This window comes from Anthonomus grandis, chromosome 6 (genome assembly GCF_022605725.1).
Source record: "Anthonomus grandis grandis chromosome 6, icAntGran1.3, whole genome shotgun sequence".
NCBI lineage: Eukaryota > Metazoa > Arthropoda > Insecta > Coleoptera > Curculionidae > Anthonomus > Anthonomus grandis.
The window spans coordinates 25,482,344-25,495,740 of record NC_065551.1 but is presented as its reverse complement, the minus strand read 5'-3'; the positions used below and the strand labels follow the sequence as shown (position 1 = coordinate 25,495,740).

General features: G+C 31.2%; 2 protein-coding genes across 4 annotated transcripts in view; one reads left to right on the top strand and one right to left on the bottom strand.

Annotated features, from left to right (window-relative positions):
* LOC126737116 (speckle-type POZ protein-like B) overlaps positions 1 to 4,873 on the top strand; it is a 40,290-nt gene extending 35,417 nt beyond the window's left edge. For 2 of the 3 annotated variants that reach the window (XM_050441855.1, XM_050441854.1), the window contains exons 4-7: positions 3,332 to 3,568; positions 3,630 to 3,877; positions 3,935 to 4,241; positions 4,305 to 4,872. In XM_050441855.1, coding sequence (XP_050297812.1) covers positions 3,332 to 3,568; positions 3,630 to 3,877; positions 3,935 to 4,241; positions 4,305 to 4,435 — 923 coding nt within the window. In that variant the 3' untranslated portion in view covers positions 4,436 to 4,872. Of the gene's footprint in view, positions 1 to 3,331; positions 3,569 to 3,629; positions 3,878 to 3,934; positions 4,242 to 4,304 lie in introns of all 3 variants that reach the window. The other variant, XM_050441853.1, reaches the window with a different exon arrangement.
* Positions 4,874 to 7,255: 2,382 nt separating this feature from the next.
* Positions 7,256 to 8,394, bottom strand: LOC126737118 (thioredoxin domain-containing protein 15). The gene is made up of 2 exons (XM_050441856.1): positions 8,227 to 8,394; positions 7,256 to 8,171 (listed from the first exon to the last, which is right to left on the bottom strand). The coding sequence occupies exons 1-2, from the start codon at positions 8,270 to 8,272 to the stop codon at positions 7,342 to 7,344; spliced, it is 876 nt and encodes a 291-aa protein (XP_050297813.1). The 5' UTR covers positions 8,273 to 8,394; the 3' UTR covers positions 7,256 to 7,341.
* Positions 8,395 to 13,397: the final 5,003 nt, after the last annotated feature.

Below are 13,397 nucleotides of genomic sequence, written 5' to 3'. Positions count from 1 at the left end.
GAGTTTAAAGAAAAGTATATCGCATTCATGAAAGAATATGAACAACTTGAGCACATGTCAAAGGTCGAACCGGAAAATGTAAAAATCGAAAATAATGGAAGAAACTTATTTTATTTACCTCACCATGGTGTTGTAAATAAAATGAGTACCACTACATCGCTTAGGGTAGTGTTCGATGGCTCTTGTCCTACAAGCACAGGTATATCATTAAATAATATCCTTCTTATTGGCCCGACAATGAACCAATTTCAATTCTTCTTCGCTTTCGTCAACATACGATTGTAATTACAGCTGACGTGGCCAAAATGTATAGGCAAGTAAAGGTTTCAATAGATCGACAAGATCTGCAGCGTATCGTTTGGCGTGAAAATTCCGAAAATGAAATTTCGCATTATCGACTTAGAACTGTAACGTACGGTACAGCAGCTGCCTCATTTTTAGCGACAAGGGCATTGCAGCAAGCTGCCTTTGAAAGTATTGATACCTTTTCACATGCAGAGAATGTAATCCTCTCTGATTTCTACATTGATGATCTCATCAGTGGTGCCAATACAGTTGAGGAGGCAATTAAATTAAAATCCAAAATTAAAGAAATTTTAGAGCCATATGGATTTCAGTTGAGAAAATGGGCATCAAATTTTCCAGAATCCATCGGTTTTATCAAAAATAATGATAAATACTATGTTAGTCCAAGCGAGACAAAACGAACCTTAGGTTTGGTTTGGGATTCTAAGTCTGATAGATTAACGTATTCCCTAAAGAATCATAACATTAAATCTCAAAAAATTACGAAACGTTTTTTTTGATCCGCTAGGATTGCTGGCACCAATTATTATTCGTGCCAAGCTTTTAATGCAAAATATTTGGCAATGTAAAGAGGGTTGGGATTCTCTCCTTCCTTCAAATATCAATAACATATGGTTAAATTTAGTAACTGACCTTAATTTAATTAATAGTATTAACATAAAACGATATGCTTTATTCCATAACGCCAAATACATAGAAATACACTTTTTTTGTGATGCTTCCCAATCTGCGTACGGCTGTTGTATTTATTTAAGATCAATTGATGAAACTAACGCTTGTTTTACACAACTTTTGTGTGCAAAGTCGTGGGTGGCACCGCTAAAAACAATATCCATACCAAGGTTAGAGCTTTGTAGTGCAGTTTTAGCTGTAAGATTGTGCGAATTAGTACAAAGTGCTCTACGATTACAAATCGACAAGGTACATTTTTGGACAGATAGTATGAGTTTTAGGTTGGATTTTTTTGATCTGACATGTTTCAAAAAATAAACGAAACCAATGCATTTGATGAGGTTATATCGTAATTTTTCTCTTGATTTTATTTTATTTCTTTAAACAGCTCTTAAGCATTTTCTTCATAGAGCACTTATAGAGCCTTGAAGGGGGATTAAATAAAATACGAAACCTCGACAACAAAACAAGTGATATTTTATTTTCCAAATCCTGCCCACATCTCAAATAATACAATATATTCAAAAGTTGATTTGGAAAGTCGTCATGGCCTTTTCATAGCGCCTTATTCAGATGTAAGATAAAAGTGTAAGCACGTCTTTAGGAAGTCATTTATGAACCAGTTGTGTGTGTTAGTTGAAGTAATAATGTATTTCAGTATGTCTTCTTTTCTAAAAGGCCCTTTCAGTTGTAAAAAAAGATGTTTCCTTGATAAGACATCATTTATATTTTGAGGTTGAATTAAGATTTGGGTGGGATTAAATGATAAAAATTCTTAATATTATTGACAAATGAATAACGTAAAATTTAAAACAAAAAACAGTTTAGCGAGATACTAGTTTTTTTCAAAAATTAAATTTACAATTTAAATCATGACTGTTCTTTGTCATCTAGCTTTAGACAGGACAGCATAATTTTAAAAAATAATAGAAAATCCTTAATATTTCAATATTTTTTTTAATAATAATTTATAAATTTATTGTAAATTTTAAAAAATTATTAAAATATCATTACATCACTTGTACATCGTAGAGAATTATAATGACGTCGTTACATTTTGCAAATGTTATTTAGAGTTGGTTCCTGAGGTCTGAAAAGATGTTACTCTGATATTTCATGATAAACACTTATTTATGTTTTTTGCCATTATAGTGAAAGTAAAAAAGCAAATAGAAATCAAGTTATTAGCATTTGTTGGTTTTTGGCCAAAAGTGAAATGGAAATTTGAAAAAGGTGCCAGATTCAAAATAAAATTTGTTTGCTGTGTAGCCTGGCTGAAAAGGCAATGTAAAAATCTTATGATTCCCTTAAAAATCCAAGTAATTCTTAAAAAAAGTTTATCTTGAAATTTCTTTAAAAATCACATTTTATTAATTTTTACAAAAATCTATGCATTTTAAGAGAATATAATTAAGACAAAAATTGTTTGAGTAAAGACCCTCTTAATTTTTATGAAGGATTTGACTGTATCACATTTGCTTGGTTGTGTGAGCGCCCAGTGTTATGAATACTTTATTTTATAACACTAAATGTAGTTTACAACCAAAAAACTAAAAACCCGGGGATTAAGAGCGGAGATCAAAACTAACGACGCACATAATCTTCCTCCTCTTTTCAGGGGATTCACCACTTATTTGTCATATTAAATTTGTCAAACTTGACGCGGTGCTTTTTACATTCACGCGATTAAAAGTCAACAATCCAGCAAAGCCTTTTAAGGTACTTACATATTCACTGGTTGTGCTGAGTCCCAACAGACTATCATAAAAAAAATTGCAATTGTGTGGGAAAGTCACGAAAAAACCTTTAATACAAAAAAAATGATTCACTTATGATGATTACATTCAATGTTAACTATAATATTCTAATTAACATAAATATTTGTTTTCTCGTAGTTTGCCAATTCGAATAACAGCTACATATACATATGTATATTCGTTATCGTCATACTTACTAAACTAGTGAATAATGCCTGATATTACCTATTTCAACTACAAAAACCCATTAATTGACATTCCAGAAATTGCTGTATTTTTACTAAATAAGTCTTTTTTAATTGGATTTTAGCGATCGCGTAACAAATTGCCTGCGTACGACAACAAAAAAATATAATTAGTTTTTTGTTCAATGATAATTTTGCAGAAAAACAAAAGATTTGCGTCACAAAATGTTTTCAAACTGAGATAAACTGAGAATTTTTTATTGCAATTTAAAACATTTTTATCGTATACTTTAAATAAAAAACTGTATATGATAAATTTGAAAAGATTCAGAGATATACAATGAACTCCTGTAAAGTTCCCATTTACTTCATTTTAAAATTTTCTACTATAACGGGTTTATTGTTTTTTAGGTGCAAATGGTAAAAAAGTAACCAACCCCCTGGTAATATGTCTTAACCTAACGGGCTGCGAAACCGAGGAAACCGGTCAGGCAAGAGTAAGATTCCAATTTGGAATATGGGACGCCAACATAAAACACTGGGAATGCTGTCCCATTTCCAGTGTTGTGTTAAACTTACAAAACACCAAAGAACTTCTTTCTGTTGGCTATAAAAGTTTGGGAATCATGGACAGGCATATAGATGCTGGTATGTTTTGTCTTTGATTTTTCCATATTACTAGTTACTAACAAAGTGTATTTATTATTAGATAAAGATGTTAAGATAATGGTAAAGATTCAGATCATTCAAAGTGATGAAGAGGTGCATAGTTTATCCCAAGACATGGCTAGGCTGCAGATGGAGGAAAGAAGTAAAGACACGCTCATCGAATGCTATTGTGATAAAGAAAACAAGGACTGCCAGAAGACTCCTCTGAAGGCTCATAGTTGGATTATTAGAACAAGAAGTGAAAAACTTGCGAAAAGACTGGAAGAACATAGTGATGATAAACATAAGGTATCTATTTTTAAGTATTCCATTCATAACTCACACTATACCATATTATATTTCTAGGGCATCAAATATCTTCTCTCTCTACCAGAATACTCATACGGAGTAGTTAATGAACTTCTTAGATATATTTACACTGACAAAGTGGATCATGCTGATCGATATGCATCAAAACTTCTACCAATTAGTATGATTTATAACCTGCAAGGCCTTAAGGGGCTGTGCGAACGTCATCTGATAGAAAGCTTAACTCCTAGCAATGTCGCGAATATTCTTTTGCTTGCTGACCAATGTAGATGTGAAAATTTGAGAAAAGCTGCTCTGCATTATTGCGAAGATAGCGAGGAGATTAAGGGAAATGTTCATATGGGTAGGAACTTTACCAATTTTATCAATTTAAATTAATTTATTAATGAAAAAATAATTTTTACAGGTAAGACACTTGCCTGGAGAGTAATGGAAATGGTGAACCCGGATCTATTTATGGAGGCATGTGAAAGTATAGGAAGCTCATCAAGTAATTTAGATAGCCCTGGAACTCCTGGAGGCTCATGGAGTGACTGAAGTACCTGAATGTATTATTAAAACTAGGGAGAAAGTACAAAATATTTTTGTATGTAACTTAATCTATGTTTATGTTAGATATATTTTTTATTACTCAGATAATTATTAATGCATTTCAGATTTCTTGTTGCTTCTGCTTTGCATTTGTTTATCTCTAAATAAAAACAATGTCTTTTAAACAAATAAAATTATATTAGAATACTTATTATGTCTGCTAGATAGGTATTATTAAAATTTTAATTAATTTTTATGTAGGTAGCTGGTATAAGCTAATTATAATAATATGATAAATAAATAAATATTTATTTATTTATAATTTAGTTGAAAATATGTATATATTCATAATGTTTCATCTTGCTTTTGTACACAATATTTTTAACTTTTTTTGTAATTCTTTCTATTTATTTTATCTGTAACTGTGTTTATTATTTTTTTAGGGTTTAGATTTAATTTAATTATAAATTGTATGTTTTAAAAATGTTGTTTTAGTTGTTTGCCTGAATTAGAGATAACATGCATGACAATAATGTGTTGGATGGCAGATTAAAAACCATCATAAGAAAAATACCAATTTATTGCTTTAAAAATAGTCTTAATAAATAGTGACTACCTACATGTAATTTCCTATTTTACGGTGTTTTAAGAATTTGTGGGTATCCCTGATGATAAAATGAACATTAGTGGAAATGTAATAAACACCAACCTTTTATAGTTGAGTATTTTATGACCGCTTTTATAAAATATCACAATTAGCAAAAATATTGAAGGAAATGATATAATAATATTGTAAAAAATTTGCTCACTTATAATAAAAAAGTGTAGTAAAATAAATAAATTTCAATAGCACCAATACAAATGAGTCAATTAGATTTTCAATATTTTTTGTTTTCAATTTATACACAAAAATGGGGTCTTGTAAATACACAGAATTATATTAGAAAACTTATTATGTCTGCTAGGTAGGTATTATTATAATTTTATTTTTAATTAGTTTTTATGTAGGTACATGTAAGGCAATTATAAAGTGGAAAAAGGACTTAAAAAAGGAATTAAAATATGCTTTAGCTTCACATGAAAAGTACATATGTTCCTACCTACTCTAGTATTAAAGAAATCTTCACATATTAGTTTAAAAGCCAAAAAAAACATACTTTCTGCAAATAAGACACTTAATATGTTGGCAATGTGAGCTCAGATATTCCAGGCAGGTCAAGAAATTAGATTGCACTGGGGACTATGGAGTGATTTATATGTATACAGGTACCGTATCATTTACTGAGTAAATAAATGTTTGTGGATAATTTAGCAAGGAATATGTACATATCCTTTCCTACAGTGAATGATGTTGGTTTTGTGCTTAAATTTGAAACTTCGCAACTATTTTTATTTAATTTAGGCATTTATTAAATCACATTCTTTAATTCCTAAATGCCAGCCTGGTTTGTACTTTAGTACCAAGACCAGTTTGGTTAACTTTCTTGATGAAATCAGAAAAAACGAAGAAAACAAAAAAGTAGAGCCTGTGATAGTCACAGTGTTATTAGTAAAATTTCTATTATTTGGGCTTTTTTAGTGATGCCATAGATTTTGTTAGGTTTTATTTAGCTGGCAGGCATCAAATAATCAAATTACCTTACTGTATCTACAGGTGTCCTATATCTTGTATAAAACACTCATCATAACAGCGACATGCGGACAATATCTTCCTATTGCTCAATTTCAGCTTAATCAGGATTTAAAAAGGATTGATAACTTTTCACAGAATCATTAAGACAACTTCTAATTGAATGTTTCTAAATCTTATATACTACTAAGTTATGGCAAAAACGCTTTTAAGGTTTCTTCTAATTTTCATGCACAGATTCAAAATGTTCAGCTAACGGTAGTCGATGAGGTAAAATATCTAGGCCTGTATTTTAATAGTGATATTATTTTAAACTCCTTAAAAATAAGCTTAAAATTGCTTATATCATCAGTTTACTGCCAAGACAAGATAAGTACATTTTCACCATTTTTGTGTTTAGTGCATTTTCGTAATCAAAATTTGTATATAAATTTACTGCTTGAACCAGATAAGTGTTGGACAATAAGTGGGGCATGACGGGTCCATCAGGAGACCTATATGCACAACTGCCTCGGCAGCCCACTGTTTCGTCAATTCAATTTAATTCAAGTGTTGGACAATGTAAGGGTAGTAAATTATGTAGGCTTGTTTTGGCAATTATTTATTTTGCTCAAAACTGTACAGCTAAAACAGACTTAGGTCACATTTAATGCAAAAATATTACTTATCTGGTTTTGGCAGTAAGCCAACAATATATGCAATGTATTCAATCAATAAAATATATTTAAAATTAACTCCTTAAAATACACTTTTTTTATAGGGCTTTGGTATCTGCTCAAACTTGTTATTTACATGCCACATTTTTCTATAATTATTATATCTATAACTTATTTTAGTATTAAGGTTTAGATTCAATTACAAATTTCAAATATAATAATATTGTTTTAATTGCCAGTATAAAAGTTTGAAGAGAATAATAACCAAGAGATGCATGTTCAATGGCTTTAAAATAACAATAGCGGAAAATACTGAACTGAAACCAAGATTTTCGTGCTGCTCTCTCTAGCTACAAAAATATTTAAATTGTCATAATATAAAACCATCCTAGTCCTAGTATCATTTGGACAATTAATAAGTGACTTCATTTATTAATTCACTCCACATTGAAAATAAAAGAAATTAAGATTGCCAACCTATCTGGTCTGTATACACTTATGAAACAATTGAAATACTCAGTTACAAAAAATACTCCAAAATTGTTTTTTTCTGATCAGTCTTTATATTATAAATAAATTATCACAATCAAAAATAACCTACTCCCTTTAACCTAAAATTAACACTTCTAGTCAACATGAGGGTGAGCATGTTGTTCCGACTCCCTCCAGTTTCTTTGAATAGTTTCGACCACCCATTTCCACATTTTTGATTTTGAAAAGTAATAACAAGAACAAACAATAATAAAAAACCATGAAATTACTAAAAACATATCAGATTCTTTTGATGGAGAACTGACAACAGGACCAGCAAAATCCTGAGATGTCACAACTGAATTCTCTACTGCATTCATACCAGTATGTCTAGTTATAAACTTAGAAAAAGACTCTAAATTATAGTTAGATCCATTATACCGTACCATGGGCCGACCATTATGGAACAAAAGTAATGTTGGCACTCCTACTATACCATTTTGAGTGTTAAACAAGTGGTACCTCATAGCATTGATTGCCACCATTTTAATATTAGGGAAAGCTCTTGGAAGTGCGTTAAAATGTGGCGCAGCTATACTCGAAAATGGACAATTTTTTGAATAAAAAAGCACAGCAATACATTGTCCAGGAGCGTTTTTTTCAGAACCAATTTTTGGGTCTGGTACTAAGAGTTGAATAAGCTCAGTATCATTGACAAGGTGTACAGTTGCCATGTTATTAGTCTTAATGCAATTTAGGAATTTTCCTGAAGATATGTTGGTGCTAGTTGAGTTACTTTGATCTACAACTGTTAGATTGGCCAGGGTGTTTTCTTGGTCTGCTTTGGGTATGGAGCTGTCAGGAAATATGTCAAACTCAGGCTGGATATCGTCGAAGATCGGTTTAAGGCTTTCGTCAAGGATCTTTTTATCTGTTGAGGAGTTGGAGGAGGTTTCATCATTTTGTTGTTCAGTGGCTCTTGTACCTTAAAATTGTTATGTATGTAGATAGAGGCACACGTCATTAAACTTATGGGTTACCTTGGGCAAACAAAGTTAGTAAACCTATAAGTACAAGATATTGCATAACTTGATTATTATTAAAAATAAGCAGAAAGTTATAAATTTTCAATTTCCTAACTTTCTTTTTTTTTATAATTATACACTCAAAAATACTCTTTTTAGGTTATGTTATTATATAAATGACATTTAGTAGTTACGTGATTTGACAGTTGACAAATAAAAAGGCGACAGTCTTGGAGTAAAGATGATATTTCATGCATCCGTCATACGATGGTTCGAACATCCGACTGCACTCTGATTGGTTAGACACTTTTCGCGCCAAATTTCATACGAAAATTTGAATAAATCTTCAGTCATATTGTTAAAGCAGGAAGATGAATATGATTTAACAGGGTACCCGCTACATTGGAATTAAAACCAACAATGTGAGTCTTGCTCAAATTCAAACAAACCCTATTAGAATCAAACCATTCCGTGATAATCCTAAAGTCAGTTTCTATAACTTGTTTAAGCTCAACCATCTCTCTCCTGCCATAATATAAATGTATCATCTGTAAAAAGACTAGATCGTACAGAGTGTTTAAGTAGATAAGTTCATTAATGTACAGCATGAATAGAATGGTTCCCAAAATAGAGCCCTTTGGGACGCCACAATTAATTTTTTGTGAAGTTGACCTTGCCTCATGTATATTACAGATTGATGGCAATCCTCAAGAAATGACCTAATGCAAGAAAGTTCTGAGCCTCGGAAACCATATTTACCAAGCATCCATAGCGGTATCCTGCAATCCACAAAATCAAAAGCTTTTGAGCGTTTATAGAAGTGTTGCGGATATGTTTCCCTTCACACTAAAATACACTCATTCAAGGAAGCTGTAAACAGCATTGTGAGTACCCCTTGATGAATAGAATCCAAACTGATTTGCACTAGGTTGAATGATTAAAAGTAGTAGTAGAAGGTTTGGATAGTGTACACAATAAGATTATTGGGCCGAAGTTCAAAGGCTCACCAGAGTCACTATTTTTAAATAGGGGAATTACTACTAACTAAAACACGCTTCTGAAAGACTGGGAAAACTGATACCAGGGTAGATGTCACCCTTAGAATCTTAAATGAGAATGGAGGTCAAGTGGCACATTGTTTTACAGGGTATTTAATTATCTTTTTTGTATTACTATTTAATTTAAGCCAGTTTCTTTAAGAAAAAATGGACATAAATGACAGACTAAATTGCACATTTTAACAAAAGAATCCAGAAGCAAGAACAACTGGAAGAAATGATTTGTAAGGCCCTATAGAAGTGGATTCAAAACGATCAAGTAGAAGTGTTGGAAAGGAACTGGGTATGGATCATAAAACTGTTGCCTATAACGTTTCAAATATTTCAAAACTTGGCAACATTCCCCAAAACATGTGATGAAGAATGGAGTTTTGTGGAATCATGATGGAAAAAGCGAATAAAATTTTCTTTTATGAGATATTATATTTTCAGATGAATCTTCTTTTCCATTACATAGGAAACACATTTCGTTGTTCGATTATATTGGTCTCGGGCAAATGAGCACAGAAGTTTTTAATTCCGTACTAGGTATCTTTAATATTTGTTAGGACTAGTATTTTGGTAAATTCCATTTCACCAAAAACTCTTTTGGAAGTACGAAATGGCTTTTATGATAACTTTAAATATTATTTAGCGCATGAAATATATCCGAGCGCGTTGCCATATTTGGTCTTTAAGCATCTCCCTATACGTAGTGATTGATTCCCCAACCTGTATAATACTTGAGAACATGAACCCCGATATCATGATTATGCTCGTGGTTTCATTTTGAACTAAATATAATAATAATAATAATAATAATAATAATAAGACGTTTATTAGCCACCAATATAAAAAAAAGCATAATTACAGAAGGTAATATGATTATATACATGGAATTGAATATTAGAATATTAAACAAAGAGAGCATATTAAAAACAATAGGTTATATAAAGAATTTAGTTAACACAAGTAAGGCAACTAATAAGCCATGCATTCAGACTTCCAGAAAAGAAGGAAACAACTTCCTGGATTCTGTTAAGGCTTATAATAGAAGAAGTGAGTGAAAAAAAAAGTGAAAAAAAAAACAATTCTTATAGACAAACTAAAAAAAAACAAATAGGTAGACAAATAGGGAAAAAGCAGTAGGGGGAAAAATGGATGAAACGGAATGAAAAAATTCTCTTTCTTTCTCTTCTCCCTTGTTCCTTCTTTCTTCCTTTTTTTTAAACAGTTAATTTTTGAATAATAAATGTTAATAGAATATTTTACGTTGCATTCAGTTAGTTAGCATGTGCGTAGTATTTTAATAAAGAAAGGCATTCAAGAAAAATTAAGTTTGATTTAAAAGAAGAAGCTTGGTTTTTAATTTAAAAGTTTTTTCAGTGACAGTAAAATTAATTACTTTGAACTTATTAATCAAATTTGGTACGACATAAGAAAAGGATCGCTTAAAGAGTTCTTTGCTATGGCAAGGAATTGTTAAAAGATTTTTAAGTCTTGTATTAAGATTATGCACATCAGTACGATAGATAAGCTTTTCAAGTAAGTAAGGCGGAGTTTTTGATTTAAGAATTTTGTAAGAAAAACAGAAAATATGTAATATTCGTCTATTGTGCATATTTAGCCAACCTGCTTCTTTTAATTTATAAGAAATATGTTGCCGTCTTCTTATACCAAATATAAGTCTTAAGCAAGAGTTTTGAAGTTTTTGAATTCTACCTGAGTCGGAGTTATCGAGACATGGTCCATAAAATGTGTCGCAAAAAATTAACGGTGATAGTACTAAAGCATCACAGAGCAGTTTTTTAATACTTGAGCTTAAAAACTGTCTTTGACGATATATTGTTTTTAAGGCAGAATATCCATTTTTTAGTTTAAGGGTAACATGTTCTTTGAATCTAAGTTTATAGTCCATTACTAGTCCAAGATTTTTTGCAGAGTTTTTAAAACTTATTATATTGTTATTAAGGTGTACATTTAAATTATTTAAAATATTAGTTCGATGAGTGTCACTACAAAAAAGAATAGCTGCTGATTTAGTGGGGTTAATCTTTAGAAGTAATTTTTGAGTTTCTATATTTAAGGTATTTAAATCCTCATTTATATATTGATTAAATTGGACAACATTAGAGTGATGAAATGAATAAAATAGCTGGGTGTCATCTGCATAGCAATGGTGCTTACAGTGTAAAATTTTTTTAGTAATTTGTGAAGTATAAAGAGTATAAAACAAAGGACCAAGAATACTACCTTGGGGCACCCTAGAGGTAACATCCAGTGCATTTGATTTATTGTTATTAAGCACTACTCTTTGTTTTCGACAAGAAAGAAGACACCAATGCCAACGCAGACTCAGCAAAACCCATATATTCTAATATAGCCAGTAATATTCTGTGATTTACCATGTCAAAGGCTTTAGAAAAATCTAAGAGAACCAACACCGTAGCTTTATTATTTTTATCAAGTTCCTTAAAAATATCATCAGTCACTTTAGATAAAGCGGTTGCAAAACTATACCCCTTACGAAACCCAGACTGGTATTTAGGAATTAAATTATTTACATTTAAATATTTGATACGCCATAATTTTTTCTAATATTTTTATATATATATATATATATATATATATATATATATATATATATATATATATATATATATATATATATATATATATATATATATATATATATATATATAATATATATATATATATATATATATATATATATATATATATATAAATATATATATATGTATATATGTATATGTCATGTATTTCACAAACACTATTAGGATGATCTTTGATTAGGATGATTGTTGTACGTCCTCATACTTTATTTAAACATTTTTGAAAGCTAGCTATGGTATATTCGTAGGGTGGGGTATCAGTTATTTTTTTGTTCCAATTTTGGTCTCATATCGATAATCTTATTATTTTATTAATCTTTTTTTTATCGATATCTTATTTATGTGAAGGTTTGGCTTCGCCTAGGACTATCGCCCTGATCTGACTGAATGCTCCGGAGAAGCATAGAATGTGAAGTGTGGTTTCTTTCTCTTCCTCGTAACCTCTACATAGCGGTGTATCCACTTTCCGATTCTCTGGCCTTTTTTGCTCTTTGGCTAGGTCCGCCAGATTCTTCCAGTAGTTTTGTACAGTCTGACCTAGTCTCACACTATCCTAAAGCGTTTGTTACCACCTGGTCTCCAGTAATGACTGCGAAGCTTGGGTCCCTTGGCGCCCGTTCTCTCATCAGTTGGACACAGGTCTGGATACCTATTATATTTGCCTAAGCCGGGTAACTTCTATGCTTTTCCCTCCTTAATTACAAAGGGTTTGTCTGGCTGTGTGACCTTGGTTTTCTCGGTTCTGAGTGCAATACGCCCAAGGTCCTGTGTCTTGTCGAATAGGTCATTGGCTCCAACATTCGGCATTAGCCTTTTTGCTCCTAATATTGCTTGAGCTCTTACTAGTAGGTGTAGTGGGCTTAGCCCTGTCAGGTTTTCAAGGGCAGCAGTCAGTGTGATTGACATCGCTACTGCTATACCCAGACACGCTGTTCTTTGTATTTTGTTGAGTATCTGAATAATAGTCCTCCTTTCTATCGCATGCCACCTTATTTGTGCTACTATTTTTCCTTTACTTCAGGCCAATTAGGAAAATTATTAACTCATTTTTCCCAAGAGGATTATAAGCCTGTGCTATATGGAGCTAGATTCTCCTGGTTAATAATACGTTGAGTTTTGTCTCATTCTGCCCTATTTTCATTTCTCCTAAAACAGTTCAAGCTCACTTTTTTTTAAGTAAAAAGTTCAGTAATGTTATCCTGATGTTTTTTATTAAGATAGTTTCTTTCCATTGCAGGAAAATAGGAAATGATTGCTCTGTTATTCCCTTTAAGCTCCCATTATTGACTTCTCATTAATAATTTTGTTGAATATATGGTAAAAAAATATAAAATATTTAAATGAATGTAACTTTTAACAAAAAATGTAAAATAAATATTAATAATATCTTGACATCATAGTTTCTTATCCAAAAGTAGAGACAATTGTTTTTGCGTCTATGTGTTAATGTAAAATCGCCCTAATGTTAAAGGCCCAATTTTCGCATGCGCAATTAAAATAAACAAACCAAAACAAT

Coding starts and splice junctions, on each gene's coding strand:
- LOC126737118 (XM_050441856.1), bottom strand. CDS start 8,272: ATGCAATATCTTGTACTTATAGGTTTACTAACTTTGTTTGCCCAAG. Junction 8,172..8,226: donor ACTAACTTTGTTTGCCCAAG/GTAACCCATAAG, acceptor AACAATTTTAAG/GTACAAGAGCCACTGAACAA.